The sequence below is a fragment of the Lissotriton vulgaris genome, chromosome 12 (genome assembly GCF_964263255.1).
Source record: "Lissotriton vulgaris chromosome 12, aLisVul1.2, whole genome shotgun sequence".
Classification (NCBI taxonomy): domain Eukaryota; kingdom Metazoa; phylum Chordata; class Amphibia; order Caudata; family Salamandridae; genus Lissotriton; species Lissotriton vulgaris.
In genome coordinates, this window is record NC_141700.1 from 132,667,039 (window position 1) to 132,690,946 (window position 23,908).

The 23,908-nt window shown below is 43.8% G+C and overlaps 1 protein-coding gene across 2 annotated transcripts in view; it reads left to right on the top strand.

Moving 5' to 3' along the window:
* LOC147673641 (protein S100-A16-like) overlaps positions 1–23,605 on the top strand; it is a 30,771-nt gene extending 7,166 nt beyond the window's left edge. The window contains exons 2-4 of one of the 2 annotated variants that reach the window (XM_086947577.1): positions 13,414–13,514; positions 14,521–14,681; positions 22,314–23,605. In XM_086947577.1, the coding sequence (XP_086803703.1) occupies positions 13,511–13,514; positions 14,521–14,681; positions 22,314–22,469 (321 nt within the window). In that variant the 5' untranslated portion in view covers positions 13,414–13,510 and the 3' untranslated portion in view covers positions 22,470–23,605. The remainder of the gene's footprint in view (positions 1–13,413; positions 13,515–14,520; positions 14,682–22,313) is intronic. The other variant, XM_086947578.1, reaches the window with a different exon arrangement.
* Positions 23,606–23,908: the final 303 nt, after the last annotated feature.

The window sequence follows — 23,908 nt, forward strand, 5'->3', positions numbered from 1 at the left end:
GACTGACTGACCGACAGAGAGACTGACTGACCGACAGAGAGACTGACTGACTGACAGAGAGACTGACTGACTGACAGAGAGACTGACTGACTGACAGAGAGACTGACTGACTGACAGAGAGACTGACTGACTGACAGAGAGACTGACTGACTGACAGAGAGACTGACTGACTGACTGACTGACAGAGAGACTGACTGACTGACAGAGAGACTGACTGACTGACAGAGAGACTGACTGACTGACAGAGAGACTGACTGACTGACAGAGAGACTGACTGACTGACAGAGAGACTGACTGACTGACAGAGAGACTGACTGACTGACAGAGAGACTGACTGACTGGCAGAGAGACTGACTGACTGACAGAGAGACTGACTGACTGACAGAGAGACTGACTGACTGACAGAGAGACTGACTGACCGACAGAGAGACTGACTGACTGACCGACAGAGAGTCTGACTGACTGACTGACCGACAGAGAGAGAGACTGACTGACTGACTGACCGACAGAGAGACTGACTGACTGACCGACAGAGAGTCTGACTGACTGACTGACCGACAGAGAGAGAGACTGACTGACTGACTGACTGACAGAGAGACTGACTGGCTGACTGACAGAGAGACTGACTGACTGACTGACAGAGAGACTGACTGACTGACCGACAGAGAGTCTGACTGACTGACTGACCGACAGAGAGAGAGACTGACTGACTGACTGACAGAGAGACTGACTGGCTGACTGACAGAGAGACTGACTGACTGACTGACAGAGAGACTGACTGACTGACCGACAGAGAGTCTGACTGACTGACTGACCGACAGAGAGAGAGACTGACTGACTGACTGACAGAGAGACTGACTGGCTGACTGACAGAGAGACTGACTGACTGACTGACAGAGAGACTGACTGACTGACCGACAGAGAGTCTGACTGACTGACTGACCGACAGAGAGAGAGACTGACTGACTGACTGACTGACAGAGAGACTGACTGGCTGACTGACAGAGAGACTGACTGGCTGACTGGCAGAGAGACTGACTGACTGGCAGAGAGACTGACTGACTGACAGAGAGACTGACTGACTGACAGAGAGACTGACTGACTGACAGAGAGACTGACTGACTGACAGAGAGACTGACTGACCGACAGAGAGACTGACTGACTGACTGACCGAGAGTCTGAATGACTGACTGACCGACAGAGAGTCTGACTGACTGACTGACAGAGAGTCTGACTGACTGACTGACCGACAGAGAGAGAGACTGACTGACTAACTGACCGACAGAGAGACTGACTGACTGACCGACAGAGAGTCTGACTGACTGACTGACCGACAGAGAGAGAGACTGACTGACTGACTGACTGACAGAGAGACTGACTGGCTGACTGACAGAGAGACTGACTGACTGACTGACAGAGAGACTGACTGACTGACCGACAGAGAGTCTGACTGACTGACTGACCGACAGAGAGAGAGACTGACTGACTGACTGACAGAGAGACTGACTGGCTGACTGACAGAGAGACTGACTGACTGACTGACAGAGAGACTGACTGACTGACCGACAGAGAGTCTGACTGACTGACTGACCGACAGAGAGAGAGACTGACTGACTGACTGACAGAGAGACTGACTGACTGACTGACAGAGAGACTGACTGGCTGACTGACAGAGAGACTGACTGACTGACTGACAGAGAGACTGACTGACTGACTGACAGAGAGACTGACTGACTGACTGACAGAGAGACTGACTGACTGACCGACAGAGAGTCTGACTGACTGACTGACCGACAGAGAGAGAGACTGACTGACTGACTGACTGACAGAGAGACTGACTGGCTGACTGACAGAGAGACTGACTGGCTGACTGACAGAGAGACTGACTGACTGACAGAGAGACTGACTGACCGACAGAGAGACTGACTGACTGACTGACCGAGAGTCTGACTGACTGACTGACCGACAGAGAGCCTGACTGACTGACTGACCGACAGAGAGAGACTGACTGACTGACTGACCGACAGAGAGAGAGACTGACTGACTGACCGACAGAGAGAGACTGACTGACTGACTGACTGATAGAGAGAGAGAGAGACTGACTGACTGACTGACTGACAGAGAGAGAGACTGACTGACTGACAGAGAGAAAGACTGACTGACAGAGAGAAAGACTGACTGACTGACCGACAGAGAGAGACTGACTGACTGACTGACCGACAGAGAGACTGACTGACTGACAGACAGAGAGAGAGAGACTGACTGACTGACTGACTGACAGAGAGAGAGACTGACTGACTGACAGAGAGAGAGACTGACTGACTGACTGACAGAGAGAGAGACTGACTGACTGACTGACAGAGAGAGAGACTGACTGACTGACTGACAGAGAGAAAGACTGACTGACTGACTGACTGACTGACAGAGAGAGACAGACTGACTGACTGACTGACAGAGAGCCTGACTGACTGACTGACCGACAGAGAGCCTGACTGACTGACTGACCGACAGAGAGCCTGACTGACTGACTGACCGACAGAGAGAGACTGACTGACTGACTGACCGACAGAGAGAGAGACTGACTGACTGACTGACCGACAGAGAGAGACTGACTGACTGACTGACTGATAGAGAGAGAGAGAGACTGACTGACTGACTGACTGACAGAGAGAGAGACTGACTGACTGACAGAGAGAAAGACTGACTGACAGAGAGAAAGACTGACTGACTGACCGACAGAGAGAGACTGACTGACTGACTGACCGACAGAGAGACTGACTGACTGACAGACAGAGAGAGAGAGACTGACTGACTGACTGACTGACAGAGAGAGAGACTGACTGACTGACAGAGAGAGAGACTGACTGACTGACTGACAGAGAGAGAGACTGACTGACTGACTGACAGAGAGAGAGACTGACTGACTGACTGACAGAGAGAAAGACTGACTGACTGACTGACTGACAGAGAGAGACAGACTGACTGACTGACTGACAGAGAGACTGACTGACTGACTGACTGACTGACTGACTGACTGACTGACTGACAGAGAGACTGACTGACTGACTGACTGACTGACTGACTGACTGACAGAGAGAGAGAGAGAGAGACTGACAGAGAGAGAGAGACTGACAGACAGACAGATTGACCGGCTGGGAGACTGACCGGCTGGGAGACTGACCGGCTGGGAGACTGGCCGGCTGGGAGACTGGCCGGCTGGGAGACTGGCCGGCTGGGAGACTGGCCGGCTGGGAGACTGGCCGGCTGGGAGACTGGCCGGCTGAGAGACTAGCCGGCTGAGAGACTGGCCGGCTGAGAGACTGGCCGGCTGAGAGACTGGCCGGCTGAGAGACTGGCCGGCTGAGAGACTGGCCGGCTGAGAGACTGGCCGGCTGAGAGACTGGCCGGCTGAGAGACTGGCCGGCTGAGAGACTGGCCGGCTGAGAGACTGGCCGGCTGAGAGACTGGCCGGCTGAGAGACTGGCCGGCTGAGAGACTGGCCGGCTGAGAGACTGGCCGGCTGAGAGACTGGCCGGCTGAGAGACTGGCCGACTGAGAGACTCTGACTGACTGGCCGACTGAGAGACTGACTGACTGGCCGAGAGGGACTGACTGACTGGCCGAGAGGGACTGACTGACTGGCCGAGAGGGACTGACTGACTGGCCGAGAGGGACTGACTGACTGGCCGAGAGGGACTGACTGACTGGCCGAGAGGGACTGACTGACTGGCCGAGAGGGACTGGCTGACAGAGAGAGAGACTGGCTGACTGAGAGAGAGAGACTGACTGACTGAGAGAGAGAGACTGACTGACTGAGAGAGAGACTGAGCTAAATAGTCTTGGGGTTAACCTGCAAAGGATGAATTTACGCTGTAAACTGATGTTTGTGCAGGTTAGAATGAAGGCTAAGGAGACAAAACTTTGCATAATCTTTTGCAGTAGCAGCTGCTACCTGGCAGTAGTGGTGGGGCGGGCAGGGGTGTTTAAATAAAAGAAAAGGAGATGAAAAATAAATCGAAACCCACTTACCTTCCCGGCGGCCGGCTCTCCTCTGTCCTCTTCATCCATGTCCACGGCTCATGCAGGAACAGGAAGCACCCAGACTCCCTCTCCTAAGCCAATCACTATGCTGCAATGCAGCATTAGGATTGGTCTGAGCGCCAGGGTTTGGCTCTCAGATGGGGAATGTGAGCCATGGTATGTCCCTCACCAGGGTGTGTAATACAGGCTGATTGGGAATATGCAAAGTGCGCATGGCTGTTTGGCCGGCCCAAGACGGACGGCCAAACAGTCATGCACACTTAAGAGTGTGCTCTCCACGCCTCCCGCTGCTCTGTGGCCGGCACAGCCAGCTACGCTCACACTTTTACAGCGCACCACAATAGTGAAAAATACAATTATAACATTATCATTTTATTTTTCTTGTGAGGCGACGCTCCTCCGTCTTAGCAGAGGAGCCACTACTGATCTTTTGCCTCTTAATGTAAGCGCTCCTTACACCTTTAGCAGAGTTACTGGCTGCTATTTTTACCCGAAGGTAAATAGAATAATTCACTTAGCTACTTTCCAATGATAAATTATCAGCCAGTTATAAGTTTACAGAGACTGAAGGTTTGCATACCCATTTATCTCACTTCTCCCATGTCTACACCTTTTTTTGCTAGTTGATGCTAAGCAATAGCCCATGGATGCTTAAATAGCCAGCGAATTGCCTGTCCAAGCTGTGTTGGGTGCATGTTCAAAGTTGGGTCTTTATGTGTGCCGTTGCAGGGCGGTAAGTGGTGTGTCTTGGTGGTCAGTGCTCCTGTGAGCACACCCAGGCCCAATGTATGAAAGATGGATTCTGCATATGGTAAACATAATCTCCATCTCTCGCACTCTTTCACAAAAACTGTCATTATCACATGGAATTACCTTTTGCACCCCTGAGCCATGAGGCCAAATCTCCCCTCTTTCCACAATAACCACATCTTCCCACTCATGGAGTCAAACATCCTTCCTTTGCCGAAACATTCACTTACTCCATCCTGACTGCTACCTCTGCAGATTTAGTTCTCCTTAAGATTTTAATTTTGCCAGCCATTGGGAAGGCAGTTCCAAATATTTAGCTGCAGGCAACCAAATGTAATTGCACTATTCTCAAAAATATTATAAAATTTACTCTTCCATAGTTTTACTACCTGACATCGATGCAGTTTTCTGATTGGAATTTAACATTTTGTAATGTGCATGTCTGGAAGTCAATGCCAGTCACAACAGGCATACTCCTTGAAGAGTTAATTTTTCTCGTTGTCAATTATTAACTTCTCTCTTTAATTTCAGTACTGTAAATCTAATTTTCCTGACTCCAAAATTTAGGAGATATTCCCTTCTGATTCCAAACTTGGAAAAGATATTTCAATCAATTAATCGACAATTTATACAGTGCAACTGCGACTCCAAAGAGTTTCACTGTGCTACATAAACTGCATCAATTTACCCCATCCACCGAGTAAAGCCCTCAAAAGGGTCAATCGAATAACCGTTTTTTGAAATACTTTCTTAAACAGATATTCCCTCCTGAACTTGCTGCAAAGGAGCAGGAGTTGGTTCCATGCTAGAGCTGCAAGATAAGAGAATGATGCCCCTCTCCAATTTTTAGATCTCGGCTAGCGTAGACTGTGCACATGCGCAGTGTCGCTGGCGAGATTTAAGGATATAGAGTACGTTTCACTCGCAAGGTTAAGCCCCGCCCCTCTTTTCAATTGGCTGGCGTCACTGTTCATGCTAAATGGTGGCCAGCCATTGGAAAAGAGGTGTTAGTGACGTTCTCTTTTGAAGCCGTCCCACATGGACTAGCTTCCTTGACATACTGCTGTGGTAAAAGCTTTCTTATCTTTTTTATGTGGCCTGTTTCGCCCCATAAAGAAGATAAGAAACCTTTTACGCCAGCAGGGCAGTCTGCCCAAGTGGGACGGCTCCAAAAGAGAAAAGTCTCTCTCTCCGCCGCTGGTTGGCTGACACAAACTGCTTGTCTGCCTGCCTCCCTGCTCCCCCTTTCTTTCGACCATTCCGTTCTGCTCAAAATAGATACTAGAATCTGATTTTGGCGACTTTGCACTCCATTCCAGCACCAAGTGTTTTTGAGTACACCACTCATTTCTGAAACTTAATGTGTAACCTTTCCTAACGCATGTTTTTGAAGAGACTAGCTACATATCTACAGATTCAAACATTTCAGCTAGAAAAACCTGCGCCCCTCACCGCATTCCATAAATATTTCACTGACAAACCACAACAGTTCATGTTCTCTCCCATCAGCCGGCCTGTCATGATACTACGATTGGATCACGTTGGGTGGTGTTTTCCTCCTCTGCCTCTAAATGTATCCGCCCCGTCTCTCACCCCCCTCTCGCACCCTATTTTTGGCAGTCCTCCCTGCTGTTGCCTGGAGGGAGCTGTTCGCGTGCTGCCCTCTGCTCGTGGCACCGGCGGTCGCCATGTTGCAGCTGTGGCGTCATCCTGCGCGCTGAGTGGTTCACTGTAGGACGACCCTCGAAGGCTCCTCGGAGGGGAGGGGTGGCAACTTGTCTGTATCACTGTAGACTGTGAGAGTCAGTTAACGGTGGGTGCTGGGCTGGCTGAGAGCTGTCACTGTGTGCGGGGGAGGAACAAGAGTTGTTGGGACGAGTAACCCGGGTATGAAGACTTCCTGTGGGTGGGAGCGTGAGGGGCGCCGTTTGTGACAGACAACGAGCTGGGCCGCCCACACTTCAGGAAGGTAAATGGGCAACTTGTCTTAGTGGTGAAAACTCTTAGCGGGGCTGACACGAGCCCAGGGATCCTGCACCGCTGCTCCACTTATAGCTACACCCCGAGCAAGGGGTGTTGCAATTCAGAGCTAAAGCGGGGGTTCTGTGGTGCCCCGGGAGCCGAAACTCGAACATAGGAATTGAGACAGCATTAAACGCATTCGCAAATGACAAGTGAATATATATTATGGATCACTTGTAGAAGGACTTTAGTGTTTAAAGTTTTTTCCAAAAATGTGTGCTTGGAGCAACTTGGGGAGGGGGTGTTCCTGCTGTGTAGCTAAAGAACACAGGACACAAAATATATAAATTGCCACCAGCGGTCCGAGAAAGTTTGAGAAACTTTAAAGAATAGTTAACAATTTACTAAATTATTGGTTAAAAAAAACAATAAAAAAACATGCCCCTTACACCACGGGATTTCCCAAAAACGTCACCATACGTCATCATAGTTAATGCCATGGCCACCTGTTGGCACCTACATCCATCCACCCACCCATCATTCATCCACCCCCCCTATCATCAGTCTTCTCACTCTCTACTACTCTCTAGTACTCTCTATTCACTCTCTACTACTTACTCTCTACTACTCTCACTGAAAAAACAGCGTGACCTTACTCCAACCCTTTACTCCAACCCTTTACTCTTTGCCTAAAGGCACTAGTGAAAAACATTCAAAATGCAATAGGTCTCATCTTTATTACACTTAAAGCAATTCTGTTTGTAATCGGGTGGCTTTTTAGCTTTACTTTTATTTGTGTTTGTAAAACTTTCATGTACATAATATGCATATATATATATATATATGCGTGTGTGTATAAATAGATCTGTGTATACACATACATATATAAACATCTGCATATCTATATAAATACCAATATTAATGCATGCATACATATACATACATATGCATGGTATGTACATAAACGATTAAAAAACCACTAATAAAAGCAAAGCTAAAAGCGACCTAATTACAAACAGAATTGCTTAAGCGTAACTAAAGCAGAGACCTTTGCATTGCAAATGCTTGTTTTGTCTGATCCTTGGCACCGATAGCACGTTGGCCTCAGATGAACAAAGGACTCTTGACGCATGAAAATGCTGTAGCCTCATCGAAAGTTAGAGGGGGACTGTGCCATAGAAATCTCTGTGAGCCAAGACTAGAGCCTTAAATTGAATTCAATCCTTAACAGGAAGCTAATGGGGCTCCTTTTGAAGGGGAGCAATTGACAGACACCTAGGCGCTTTTAAGAGTAGTCTAGCTGCTGCGCTCTGAACAATCTGCAGTCTCTGAAGCTGATAGTCAGGCAGACCCAGGGACAGGATACTGGCATACTCTATGCGTGACGTAATTACATCACAGATTACTGTCCTCTAAGCCTGGAAAGGGAGATGTCTCAAAAACTATATTAATAATCTTAAAAGGAAAGCATGACCCGACTATGGTAGAGATCTGCACGCGCGTGGAGAGGTTAGAATCAAATGTAACCCCTATATTCCGTGCCAGCAGAGTGGGGGGATTCGGCCACCCTGGTCAGCATTCCTGGTCCCAAATCGGTGCGGGAGACCCAATTAGTAGAATGTCTGTTTTTCCAGTGTTACGCTGAAGATTCCATCCACTTAAAACCTGTCTTTGAAAATAGTACATTTCCATGGTAGAAAAAGGCCAGAAAATTATGTGACTACACAAAATGTTTAGGTTTGTGGGTGTTCAAAAACTCCCACATTATTCCTTCCCCGGGACACCTGTTGCCACCCACCGAAGAGGATTTTACACACAGAAAATTCTATGTGAGTAAATACTTTTACAAGTGCAAAACCAACATATATGAATTACAAAAGTGGTCTTGCCATTGCCAACATGTTATTTGCCCATGTAAATTACAGTTGCAGATTAAACAGTTTTGTGAAATTGGTACCAGATCTTATTTATCTGAAATCCCAAAGTAGTGAAATAGATACGCAAAAGACATGTTCTAGTACCACCGTCTGCATAACATATCCATTTGGTTATTTATAGGTTACATCTTTCTCCGCTTCCAATTAAAAAATATTAAATTAGCTTTCCTTTCACACCTATGTTGTATCACTACCTAAGTGTAAAAAGAAAGCTAATTCTATTTTCTACTTCAAAGCTGAGAACACTGGCTGGATTTATAATTCAGAGAAGGTGATTTCCATCTTCTTGTTTTGCTAATTTATATTCCAGGGAAAATGGCCCCAGCCTAGTGGGGAACACCAACAATTTTTGCCAATTGATACAAATTAGTCCTTTGGCAGAAACTACTGATGCCTGGGGGCCTTAAACTGTTTCTAGTTTTAGAACTAGAACTACTTCATCCTACTACCTCATCAGTGAGGTTAACTTTTGGTTTGTGAATCTGGAACGTTATTTATTACTTATTCATATTAAATGTCCGATGCTGTGTGCTGGGATGGCAACAAAAGGCAACAAACATTTGAGTACGTGGATGGTCTTATGTGCAGAGCAGTGTTCACTCTTTTAGGCATAAACCAGCCTGACCATATGCGAAGGCCAGTGCGGACTTGACCCATTTACTATAATATCAGACAAGCAGGCACCTGTTACAGGTACCCCAAGCTCCACTGCACTTTTAAAGGTGGCATCAAGCCTCTACTTGAGTGAACTGGGAACTGGTGACTAGCTTGATGATTTTGGAGTCACCTATGATCTAGTCCAGGTATATCCCTGTTGTGAGATCTTGGACACAGACCTACTTCAAATGATGCAAGGAAAGGCATTTTTTTTGTTGAGTGATTTTTGCCATGTGCTTCATGGTTTATTCATATTAACCATCCTGATGCTGAGTGGTGGCATTTAAAGATAAAACAAAACTGACATAACTTTTACAAAAGTAGCAAATGTGCTAAGAATTGTCATTCAGTCAAATAGGCAGAAGCCAACCGGACTACAAGCAAAGTCTGGTTTGATGGTGCATATTGCTCCATACAAGACAGACGCTATTACCTTTACTCTTTTATTGTTTCAGTGGTACCAAGTTGTAGTGCAATCTCTCCATATCCTAGAAATCCTGTATTCGTGAGATGAGCCACACGCCACACAGTTACATCTGCCACGCAATAGGGATGTGTACCCACATATGAGATTTGTAATCCATGCGATACAGCTCTCTGAACTCCATCGTCACATACTTTAAATGCAACACATTCACACAACAGAGGTACATTCTCTCTCACTCCACTGACCACAGTTCTCCTCAAACATAATGAGACTATAGTCTTTATAAGAAACATCAGAGCTGCCTGAGCAGTCACCCTGGAATTCTAAAAACTGCGCCAATGGTAATTCTAGTGGCACATTGTGTGCTACACAAAGCCAATGATCAATAACAACAAACAACAAGGCAATATGGCAGACGGGTTAGGGCCTATGTTATAGGGTGACCTAGGTTCTGTACCCTCAATTGACCAAACTTTGTGATCCAGGGAAAAGCCTCATCCTCCCCAGAGCTACCTTGACATCAGCTAAACCTCAGTTTTAGGCACCATTTAAACCAAGCATTGACAAAACCAATAGGTCTCTTGTTGTCTCGCCAGTGTCTTGTTAGGTTCTTTTGGAACATTAAGGGAAGCGTGTGGATGGCTGGGCTGAGGGAAAGGCATTTGATGTATGATGAAGAAGATAAAGGATGAATGAAGCTGCCATGCTCTTACCTCGGTGTGTTGCATCAGTACACAAGTAATGTAATGTAAAAGACATTTATATAGCGCACTGTCACCCAGCGCGTTTCCTGGCGCTCCGATTACCGGCGCTGTGAAGGCACCCCTTATTAACACTGTGTGCAGATTTTACTTCTTTGGAAAGATGAAAACGATACTGATAAGGGGGAAAAAATGAAAGCTAATGATTAAATAAATGACGTATGTGACCATCAAAGATATGGTCAGTGGGCCAGTAGCATTTAGAGTTTTCCAAGTATTTAAATTATAGTTGGAAATGAGTATGTTCTAAACATTCGTAATGTGAGTCAAGCCTCGATAAAGTTTTCCCTGCTGCAGGAATGTGTCTCATAGGTTTATTTTATGGAAGACCAGGTTGTTCTTTCCTGGAATGAGTTCACCACTTATATGAACATGGCGGCCCGCGCACCAGAAGTGTACCATGCCAATATACATTTTGCTGGTTTCCGTTGAGTAATTATTTCATAGCGAGGGATAACAGGTCTAATATTAGGCTGTCATTTATCTAAAGTTATTTTCAGTGATGGTGTCATCTCAGAGACCTGATATTACAGGGTTCGTTTTTATTGTGGAGAATGTGTGGACTTTCTCACCTAACTTTGCTGCAGAAGGTGTGGATTAGATGTCCTTTCCGGAAGACCTCTTACTGCACAAAGTTCAGACCTACTCTTCCCTTCGCATGGTGGGTCTCGAGCACTGACCACACCAAAGCTGGTTTGATTACATTTCCTTGTTACAATGAAACACAGAATTGAGTTCAAGACTTTTCTCGTTCTTAAGGTCCTCCGCGGCCGACCAACATCCTATTTAATTAAAATATTGCATCCACACCACCAAGGAGACTCCTAAGTTTAGCCACCCGAAACCATTGATGCCATTCACACAGAAGCATACAAGCACTTTGGGGGATCATTTCACGTTCAATGCTCCCTCCGCTCGACCTCGATCCCTTTACAGCCCCCCTGTGCATAAGCTGGGGCGTGGTTACTGTTTTGCCAAGGGGGAACATCAGACTTTGAGAGCAGTACATTCAAGGGGACTCAATGTGTTCATTAAAAAAACTGCCCTCAAGTTTTTTAGAGTTAAACATGGAACGAAATACTGTGGGAGGGGGTAACCAAAGAGTGCTAGTGGGAGGATCCTACCTTTGAAAGCCTTGATGCAGGAAGGGCTCCTTAGATCCCGCTTATGGCACCCAGCGCTCCGGTTCGCATTGAGATCCCCACATCTGACTGTGATTGACCGCTGTTCTCTCCGAACCCAGAACCGGATGTATCGCTCCTGATCGCCGCCACGCAGGACACGCAAGTCGATGTTGGGCAGACATTACTCCGGCCTCCGTTCCCTGTTCTTGTCTTTCTGTACACACCTTCCTTGTTGCATATGTGCACTTGTGAAGCGCTCTGGTACCCTCGGGTCCAGCCAGCGCTATACAAAACTTCAATAAATAAAATAAAAAAATAAAACATTGTGGCAAAGGGATTACTGTAAAATATCATCTCCCTTTGGGCGGGCCGAAAAAGATTCTCTCCAAACAGCACCCCAAAACGTCTATTAATAGGAGTTTCTCAGCCATGAAAATTAAGCAAAGCGGAGGACAAAAATCGAGACCTGAGTTTTAGATATATTGCTAGGCAGCCCATTAACTTCAAAAAAGATGCTAATTGGTCAGTTTGAAGTGAAAGGTTAGGCTTAGTTCTATCCAATATGTAGTCACCCGCCAAAGTAAATTTTAAGATCCAATGACTTGTTTTGACCAAAGACATCATCAGGTCGGGTACGTAAGAGAGGACACCTGGGTGCTAGATCTCACCTTTGTTTCAACACATTTCGAGATTCAATTGTACAAAAAAAGTGAAGTAATCCCACTGAACATGGATCCAGAGCTCATTTTTTGTATCCAAATTGTATATTGGAAACCGATCACTAGAACTCTGCCTTCTAGCTTTATCTGCAGATAAATGCTTCTAGACGTGTGCAATGACTTACGATAGAGCAGAGAAGAATTTGCATATATCTATTTTGTTTTACATTTGGTTGTTATTTAAAGATGTATATCACAGAAATATTGATTTGTTTCACAGAAGACATTTTGTTCCCTAACACACAATGAATGGGGCTCCCTGCTTAAAATTGGTGTCTGGTACGGGTAATTTTACGATAGACCGATCATCATAGCAGACAACCAATATGCCTATTACACTGTCATACAGTATTGTAATAGTTATATTTGACATCAAATTTACGACCAAAAATGCATATTGTTTTTTTTGCGATTTAATGTTGTTCATGTGCCCCATACACCAGTTAGATGGAACTTGGTGTGACATCCGAAAGCCTGACTGCTATAACGGCCAACCAGGCTTACATGTTGAACACACTAAACATGTATGTCTAAGATTGTGTATTCTTTGTATCACATATCTGTAGTTAATGTTTAATGAGACAGGAGGCAGAACAATTGACCTTGGCCTTTGATTTACTGATAGTTCTAATAGTAATTAAATCATAAAATGTATGGGTCTGGTAATTAACCCATTAGCTGCTGCAGCTTTTCCCTTTTTAGTGCTGTGCTTTTTTTTGATGATTCGGACACTTTACGCTTAAGCATACATAACTCTTGTCCCACAAAATATATCCATACCAAATTTGCGTCCCTTTTTCCCACATGTTGAGTATTCTAAAGGTACACAGTGTTTGTTGATTCCCCTAGCGGGACTCCAGACAATATCCAAAATGGAGAAAATGTTGTATATTGAGTGTCCGTTTTTTAATTTTACTTTTAAAACGCCAGACAAGAGCTATGCAAGAAAGCCTTTTTTTGTTTAAATGCATCATCAAAAGGTTTGGTATGTTAAGTTCACTATCTTCCATCTTGGTTTGCATGCGGCACTTGTAGGATGGGACAACAGAGTGAGGTAGGAGCAATGTCTGGAAATGTACACTGATGAGGTCTTCAGAAAAGCAAAGTTTCAAAGTCACAACAGTTCTTGAAGATGGGTGAGTGCACACATTTAATAATGCCAATACCAACTGAGTCAGTAATGTATCCACAGTTAATCCAGTGTGCACCACAAACTGAAATGTCTATTGATGCTTCAATACTAGGTGTAATTACTTCTCAACGTCTCTTATTTATCTTTCTTGCTGGGATTTTAATACATGCATACAGACAAGTACATGTAGAAGTGCTTCAACCCAGTAAAGGTCTGATGTATTGATGGTTTTCACACATTTAGTGTCTGTTGAAAACTGTGTTGATAAATAAGGGTCTTAGTTGCCGGGTACTTAAAATGTTAATAGTTTTAGATCAAGAAGCAATGGTTAACCAACAGAAATTAAGCGTAGCATAAAGCGAGTATGACAGGCAAAAAAGCAACTGCCCCTTAAACAAAGGAAATCTGATTTGGTGTTCAGGTTGTTGGCTTAGTTTCAAATTTGGCTTCTGCACTTTACCACTGAGATCCTGGGCAAATCACTTCACCCCCTGCCTTGATCTCTTTACCGACATAAAACTGGGTTAATCAAGATGCAATTTGTTTCCTAGTATGTCCTATATAAGAGTCTGCATACATTAATGCAGCTTAGCGTGTGCGGTTCTCAGAAGCATGTGTGGCTCTTTCTAACTCTTAAACCCTTTGGCTTTGAAGGTTGATTTCTGTATGTTTCGACCTTAAAATTAAGTCAATACCCAATATTAAGCTGTCTTCCAATCAACCAGTGCCTTGCAATTGGAAGACTGGGAATACCTTGTTTTGCTGTAAGGTGAGATCTCTTACTACTGCTTATTGTTAGATTGGCACACAATAGATGTACAAAGTTTTCTTCCTCAGGAAACTGTATTTGCTGTTTTTTTTTTTTTTTTTTAAAGCCTTAAGTTCCAGTTGTTAAAGAATTTAAATAGTGTGGATGTGTTAAAACTAAAAATCTGAAGCTTTTTAACACTGAAGGAAAGCTGCTCTTTCCCTTTGAGATATCCCTCCAACTGCACACCCTTCTGTTTTAGCTCAGGGGACCAGTGCAACCATGGCGTCGAATTGCAGTGATCTGGAGCGATCCATAGAAGTACTGGTGAAAAACTTCTACCTGTACGCCGGGAAGAAGGAAAAGATGAACAGGAGAGATTTCCGTAAGATGGTGGGCGCGGAGCTGAGCCACATCCTTACGGTGAGTAAAACTTTATGATGAGTGTGGCCTATGTTAATTAGGGTATGTCCAAATACACATAGATCAGAACCAACTGCTTGTTAAATTCTTAGATAGAGCCTTCCTTTTATAGAGACAATAACAGAAGTTCGTTGGTATCGGTGTCTTTTGGTACTGCATGCTAGTGTGAAGAGTTGGCCTTTAAATGCTTTTGTAATGCAGATCAACCTGATAACTGCTGACCGCACTGGTCCTAAGTTCAAGAAGGAGAGGGTAGCCACCATGATGGCGTGTCTGCTGAATGAGGTCAGTTTGAGCTTCAGATTTTACATTGTCGTGGCAGCTCTGCCCGCTCAGAGGTTGCTCAGTGCTGCCTCCTTGTAGTTGATAGAGCATCCTTTGATGGATTTGCCACAGAACCTTACTCCTTCCTACCTGGCCTTCCCATCTGTATGTGCTATCTTTGATTCACACGCGTCAAGCCTGTCTCTTTAACCTCTAGCACACGCAATGGCATGCACGCTTGATCTCAAACTACCACACTCCCTACGTTTTCAAACCCAACACCTGCAGACCCATGGACCCAGTGGGAGTAGACGTAAACTGTGCTGCAGTGCTGCATTTGCACAAATGTCAACATCGAGATTTTAAACCAGCAGTTTTTGGTGCACATTCAGCTATATACGTGAAAAATGACCCAGTCCTGATGTGCTTGGCCATGGGCAGCTAATGTTGGTATGTTCTACCAAAATGATCATTCTTCTCATTAAGTCTTGGATTTAGTTCAAAGAAGGGAGAGCTCAGGGCCCGTGGCTGCATGCACCTTCATTTCCCTAAATGTTTGGGGCTTGTGGTGCGCCAGGAACATAAGAGTTTGGGCAGAAGCCCCTAGCCAGCCACCCGGAGACTCCAATCTTGATGGGGGAAGTTCATAACATTTGGGACGGTCAGCCGAGTGGTAAAGAGAACATTGACCCAACGACAGGAGAAGAGATACAAAACCTGTTTTTGTGCAGTGGCGACGACAAGATTACTACACTGACTGACATCACCAGGGCTAGACTAGAAATGGAGAGAAATGGGCAAGAGACTGGACTGGGGGAACTGATTGCTGTGCATGGGAGGCAATGCTGGCACATACTGCCAGTCTCCAGGGACGCTCAATCTCAAATTATTCAATTTAATTCTCTATTTCAACTATGTCTGACCAGAAATGCTTGAGTAAAATCTACCTAGGGGTTCGAGATGAATGCCCCAAATTTCAACAGGCCGGCTCACTTCTATCGTATGGTCTAAGACCGTAAAGGTCTGGGTGACTATTGGAAGCATGGAACAAGCATCTCCACGCTGATCAACTAGGCTGCCATTCAGGGCCCTAAGGTGTGCTTATTATGGATTATGCTCGAGCTCCAGAATACGAAGGGGAGCAGAAATAGTTACGCAGATCATGTCTTGCTACTTGTGGCGAAATTGACAGCAACGAAATGGACCTCCAAGGTGATGTCATCAGTGACCACTCGGCCAAATGACTTGAAGAAATGATGCTAGATGGAAGTGGCACACATTACAAAACTACAGAGATGCGCAAGGGATCAATTGAAATTGACAACTATTGCCGCATACCTATTAAAAATATTAGAAAAGTCGGGCACGCCTCTTTCCTTGGAAAGGTGACGGGCACTTAAAAATTCCAAAGGGTAGATACTCCAGAAGGGGAAGAAGAAATGAGACGTGTTCTGATTGCCAGTCATAATGGAAAGGAAGGTGCAAAGTGGTGCTGAACATGCACAGAGGCTAACAATGCAGGAAGTTATGTTCCTGATAAATCATTAACAGGGAGCACACACTCTAGGCAGTTCACATGTACATGTAAAAGTGTTGGAAGGACTGTGACGTTATGCAATATGACAAATACTCTTAAGTGTACATCGTTTGTGATATGTAAGTCGGCTGAAACATTATGTCATTGACATTATAGACAGGCAGTGGGTGTGAGGGCTGGGGCTAGCATAGCTATGAGAAGGGTGGGCTTAACAGTGGGAATTGTTAGTGTGGGGGTGAAGAGCGTCTGTGTGAATAGCACTGGATGCACTACCCCAAGGATGAATGGACGAGTGTCCATTTTGATCCGTGGTGTGTGGAAGATGATGTTAACGCATTCTCTTCATGATATTCATCACCCAAGGAAGGCTTTTTGGTCACTTTGCCACCTGCCTCCGGTTGTTTCAGGAACAACTTTCTGCTACATTTATGTTTTCTTAGAAAACGGGGATCTAAATAAATGCCCTATGTATGGGGTACTTTCAAGAATTTGCCCTAACTGGTCCATCCTGCTAGTCTTGAGATGCCACCTGGGGAACAAACATCCTCTCTTTTGCAGGCAACCATCCTGGTTCCACCGAGAGCGTAGCAACCATATAGATACTAGAAAGGCCCAGTTCACAAATATTCACTACAGAGCCATCTGCAGAGTGAGTTGCTGTACCTGGCTTCAGCACTGTGCACAAGCTCCCTGTGCAGACAAGTGGTTTCTGCATTGTGGGCGGCCTCTGCTGCTTTTTAAGGTTTACAGCTGCACAGTTAAATGGTCACCTTCTGTATGAGGAGCCTATGGTTTTAGCAGTCCAAACGATGCCCGCTGAAGACCGCTTTGCAGAACCGCATAGGCTTTGTAATACACGTGAATTGCTTGCGTGCTGATAGATCTTACATACCCCTCATGGGTCAACTCCTGATCCCGGGAGACTGTGCATAAACTGATCACCAGTTCTGTCGATGGAACTAAAAAGTGGTGCCATAGTTGGACGCCTAGCCAAGGCACCACCAGCTGCCAGTGGCTTCTTCTCTGCTGCAGTCACAGGTTCAAATTCCTTCAAGCCAAGAAAAAAAAAGAGAACCTCACCCAGTTGCTATGGCGTGTGCTTTTACAATAGAATGGAACTGAAGGAAATGAGTCATTTGGTTTTGTTCCTAGGGGCAAACCAACCCTGAACAACATCCCCTTCCTAAAGATGCTTGTTTGGCAGGTCAGCGGAGATTGAAAGACCTGTTTTTCTCCACTGCCTTTTGTTAGCAGATCTCTTGGCCTTCTCTCACTGCCTGTCGAGTCAACAAGGCAGGATTTAATTCTGCAAACACTACACAAATTCTACCTTCTACTCCTCTTCCTGACAGAGCTGCACTGATACCCTGGGGCTGGGGTTGCCACCGTTTTACCAACATGATTTGTGTTCTTTATGTGGCAGCCGTAAAAATATTGGTAAAGTCACAAAGCGACATTTTTGTCCTTTGAAAAAAACATTTACCATACAATATGAGTGGGAAACGCTGCAAGGCCCCTATAAAGTTGCGTTTATTTAAGTCTTTCATTTTTTGCGTGGAAAAAGATGGCCACCGTTTTGATCCTAGACCCACCACAGTTGGCTTACAATTCCTTATCGTTAATACAGCGCATGGAAATGCCAGTTATGTGGGTATCTGCAAATATAGAATGGTGCAATACTGTGGTATTCTGCGTTGCCCTTGTAGACGCCCGTAGAAAAGGGGAATTACAGCAGGATTCAAGCTACTGCACTGAATTCCTTTTGTACCTATGCATTTTCCTGCTATTTCCTAGAACTTCCACCAGCTTTTAGCTGATTAAATATTCCCAATATTAGGAATGTGTTAAGGTCATATTCCTTGTAATTCCTGATGCATCTGGAATCTCTTTCTATGCAAATACTCAGTTCTGCTAAATAAGAGACACACAATTCAAAATGGTGGCTTAACAGTCGTATATCGTACTGCCCCCAATTGGTAATAGTCCATTGAGCTAGTGTGGTTAATTGGCTGGTAGGGTCCGTAATTGAGAGGTCAATGTGATAAGTGGGGGAGGGGGCGTATAAAGCACGAGATGTCACTAAATCTAGAGCTTCAGGCAGGGTTTTAAAGTCGTGTATTTTACTTCTTACTTCTTGATGTTGGGTGTGAAATTATTTCTTAGGGAGTAGAAAGTAATTCTTATCTTGATGGAATTGTATTTAGCATGTAATAAAATAGAAAAATATATGTAATTTTAAACCATGTACATTTATGTAACTTTTGAGAAAGGGAGGTTACCATTACTCCTCCAGATATGGGCCGCAATGCGGTCAGGAGTTAGTATTTCAGGTTTGTCACAACAAATTAAACCTGCTTTTGCACAAGAAAGACATGGCGGTGGAAGATTAAATCACCTTTTTGAGAAAGGTAGGGTAAAATGCATCTTCCAATCATTATATACAGTTGGCTTTTTCCATATATAAAATTGATAGTTTCTGATGGAAAGTAGGAACTTCACTGTAAAAAGCTATGGGGTGGTAAATTCTTAATCCGTACCCCAATATGCAGGACAGCAGTGGGGTGGAAGCAACACTTGAGCATCACATTTTTTAGAGACCAAGAAGGCTGTGGTGTGTACATTCTTATGGAAGAAAATGGAAAACTCTTTCTGAGAAGCCAAATAATTGAAAATCAATTCAGTGGAAACACAATTTTACAGAAATGCTATTTTTTCAAAAAATTTAAAAAAATCCCCAAGAACAAAAAATAACAACATTAAACAAGAAAACCATGTGGATCCCATTGGGGATGTTGGTTCTGCAACACATTTTAAATATTAAAGTAGAAACAGTAGGTAAGAAGTCAAAGGTACATGGTGGCCAAGGTGGGAACGGGGAGGAGTGCTGAGGGTGTGGAACTGATGCACACAAAAATAGAAAGGAGGAGGAAGAAAATTAACTAGTTTTGAAATCTGAGTCAATGAGAAAATGAAGTAGAGGAGGGGAGGTAGGGATACCCCCCACCCCACAGCTCTTCTGCAAAACATGTGACGTTTTCAAAGTGGGAAATGGTACCTACTTCTTTCAATATACTGGAATATCCAGATGAATAAGAAATGTCAGGAAGGACTTTTCTGATTATCAAGGGATCGAGAGGGGCTACGGATGAACTGGAAACATCTGCCATTAAGTTGCATTTTCCTCTTTAATGAATGAAAGACAACTAATCTGGGCATTTCTGTGGTGTTGCATGTGTAAGTGAACACCCAGAAACTTGTGCAGAACTTTGCTAGCAGCGCTCAATGTAAACTAGATCCAATAATTACTATTGTAGATTATTGAAGGTATTTATAAAGTGCAGACCCAGCTGAAAGGGCAGAGGACTGCTGGACACAGCTAAAAGAATTGATAGGGGACATGGAAGAATGCATGCCTCTATGTTTACAACGAAACGCCAACTCGTTCCAGCTGAAAAATGTAGAAGGAGATAAAATGTGTTAGAGGGATAGGATGCAAAAAGGCTGGGATGCTATCTAGATAGCCGGAAACGGTATCTGCATAAGTTGCGAGGACCTTCATTGGAGCAATCAAGGCCCTCACAAATTTGGTGCCAAGAATTTGCCCCCTAACTCCATCAGATCTATGGTAATACAGGCTCTGATACCCTCTTGGGTCACGTTCGCGCTATATAAAACTTTATAAATAAATAAATTAAGACATTCTGCAGTATGAGGAGGTGATGAAATCGTGAAGATGACGGAGATCAAAATCTATAAGAATTGAGCTCAAATTGTACAATTGTATAGCCATTGAAAAAGACGCCAAGTCGCTTCTACCTAGACATCACTCCCACAAATTATTTCTTGTTTTAATGGTCAAGGCGGCAAATCTATTTCACTAACAAACCTGATTATTTCCTCTGATCTACTAGAGAATCCCAAGATGACAGATCTGGAACCAGGTGCCCTTGTTAGGAAGTCACCTTTGTCTTAACAAGTCATCACAATAAAAAATAAAAGCATTGTGCAATGAGCCAGTAGTCTCGGTAAACAAATGAAGCCAGCCTCTCTACATAAAGCTGCATTCTGGACACCAGTTAAGCTATCAAGCATGTTTTATTCAGACCACCTGATAAAACTGAACTTTGGCAAGAAAATTACTTCTTCCCACTCCTTGATACTCAACGTCGCTAGCCTTTTCCATTACAGCAGGTATGACCGAAGTGTGCAACAGAATAGTACCTTTCTTGCCTGAGCAAAAGTGATCTGTAATCTCCATCTTATAATTTAGGAGTGGCCATCACGGATACTTCTTTTGTATATATTGGTAATGGAACATTGTCTACAAAAAAGGCTTTACCCAAGTTTTCTAATTTCTACTATGCGCAAGCTACGGTATTCAAAATGTAAGATGGAAAGAAACTTTTCAGGAAGAAATCTGACGAGGTTGTGTAAACAGTTAAGCAGTTACAAAAAGCAAACTATGGCTTTGGCCCCCATACAAAACAAGCATTGGCAAAAAAAGGAAGGGATCTGGTATTTTACAAACTATGCAGTGCTTTTTATTTTTTTATTTTGCTATTTCAAACATATTCCATTAAAAAAACGAAATGTGTCTGTCACATGCTGGCATTACTAGTAATATATATTCACTGTTGCACTAGTAGTATATATATTTTTTAAACCGCAAACGTTTGTGTGGTGCCATGTACTTTATTATTATTAGTGAAGGATAAAAGAATAAATCGCTACATAGCCAAGGACACAAATCAAAGGCAACTGCAGTACTGTATACTTTGAAAAGGAGGTGAAAATAAATCACCATCTAATTGGACAACCAAAGTACCGGCAAAATAAGTAGGTGTTTTTTAAAGTTAATATGAAAAATCAATAAACTCATGCTGTCTGCTATGGTCATAGGAAAAATGGGGCTGACAATTTACAAGACAAATGGATTAACCCCTCTGATCAAAAACCTATCCTAGTATATATATTCTGCATGATTTGTTTAACCCCTTCACTGTGGCGGCTATTCCGTCGCAGTGCTAAGGGGGCGGGCGGAAATACAGCGGGCACATGCTGGTGACGGAACCGCTCCGTCACCAGCGTCGGTTGCGCTGTGCTTATGACGGAGCGGTTCTATCATGGCCCCGCCCGCTCAATAGAACGCTTAGCACAGGCGCGGAATTCGCGTCGCGCATGAGCGTCGGGCGGGCCATGACGGAACCGCTCCGTCATTAGCACAGCGCCACCGCAGCTGATGACGGAGCGGTTCCGTCATCAGCAGGGGAGGGGTTAAAAACACAATAGCCCAGCCAGACCTAAAAAGGGCCTACTAGGTATTTTCTGTTTCAAGATAAGTGGTATCCAAACCTCTTATTCCTCCTACAAACACTGGCATTATCTCATGACTCAAAGGTAATACTTTGGTATCTGGAGTTACGATAGATCTCATTAAATTGAAACTACTTCATGTTTTGGAGTAGTTCGAATTAAGTAACTTAAATCTATAGTTAACTATATGTACTTCCCTTCACAAAACTTGGGTAGTCGATATGCTGACATACAAAAACACATAGCAAATGGTGAGTGTGATGTTGTGACTTCTTTCTTTCTTTTTTTTTTTTTTTAAATACATTTTTGCAAAGTTAATCACATAATATCAACGCAACCATCCCATTAGTATACTTCGGAAACCAAACATCACAAATACACAATACAGTGGTGCCGCTCATAGTGGCTTCTTTCTTAATGGAATTCATACTAATGTTTGGAGTTTAATAAAAGATGCCCCTTTCTTTTGCAAAAATATTCTTCAGTGAGACAATCTTTTCTTTCTTCCTTCTACCCAGAACACACAAAGCAAAGAAGGAGCTGACAAACTGATCAAATCGCTTGATGCAAACGACGATGGGAAGATCAGCTTTGAAGAGTACTGGACTCTTGTTAGCGAGATTGCAAAGAAACTCAGTCAACAAATGGCCATACAGAACCAGGAAAGTGGTTAGTGGAGGATCCGTAGAACCCGTCACCTGTTATAGTCACGTGGCTGGATAAAGTTACACATGACCAGCTGTATTGACGCTCTCAGCTGTTTTCTAATCCAAGACTATGATATATTACTGAAAGAATGCAGCTATCACCGATTCCAAAATGTATTCCTTAGGTCGTATTTTAGCAAGGATAGGTTTGCTTCTGCAAACAACAATCAACCATCGTGTTCTTAATGATTGGTAAATGTGACCAATGTATGCATGAATCAATAGAATTTCTGTTTTGCACATGTTTTTAGTTCATTTCAGATCCAACATTCTTGGGTCTAGGTGAATTTCAGAGACCATCGTTCTGTCATTTCTAACCGTCAGAAAAGAGTTATGTAAGAAGTTGTTGGAAAGCTCATTTTGCCTCATGAATCTGTTAGAGATTCATGTCTACTGTTTGGATTCAGATACTTTTTTTCCTGAAAATCAGAAGTGCTACTCTGGTTATAATCCTTTTTTTATTTGATAGCATTACAGGTGCTGAAAGTAAATCTTCCTCAGAAGGTCTGAAATGAACCTTCCTCATAACACAATCTGTTTTAATGTTGCAGATCTCTGGGTCGAAGTTTCTGAGTATACTCGTCAATGTAGTTGACGTTTTCATTGTCTCTGTCTCAATATTCTATCATGGACCACTTGGTATCTGTTTTCCAAGGTCTTTAAAGTCAATTAACTTCGACCTTTCTTATTGGTTTCATTTTGTTTTTTTAGGTTGATGTGACCAATCAGCCTCTTTGCATTGTCTTCCATATTTTGCTTGGTCCAAATCTTCATAATTATTTGTTTGGTCTGAAAAGACTTTGAATCCAAAGGAGGACTCTGAGCCCTTTAGGAAGCAGAACCATTTTCAGATAATGTTGTTTCCTTGGGAAATACAATAGGCAACCAGTATTCTGACACCATTGCTTAGACTCCAAACGCATTCATTTTTATACTTTTTGAGTTTTTAAGTAGCAAACACACACAATCCCCACACATATTCATGTTTTTTTCCCCACGGTGATCAACTACACCTACTTATCTGCCACAGGTAAAAAATAAATGGTGCCCAAAAAGTGATGGATAGAAATGTTTGAATAAATTTGGAACACTGGTAATAACTGGCTGAAATGCCTATTGTCATTTTTTAACAAATTCGTCTTTTTCGTTGTTAAAACCATCAAAATGTCCTCAATTACATTTTTCTGAGTCTACTGTGTATCACCGAATGGTCTGATGTTAGATGTTTGTGTCTAGAATGATCTAATCCAAAAGAGTGTGCAGACAACCACCTCTGTTCACTCTGTAATCATTAGTGCATCCAGTTTGAACATTGTGTTGGGTATTATACCACTGGATCGCAGTCCAATATCAACCTGCATCCTCTATATGGACTACTCGTATATCATCATGGTGAGTGATGTGGA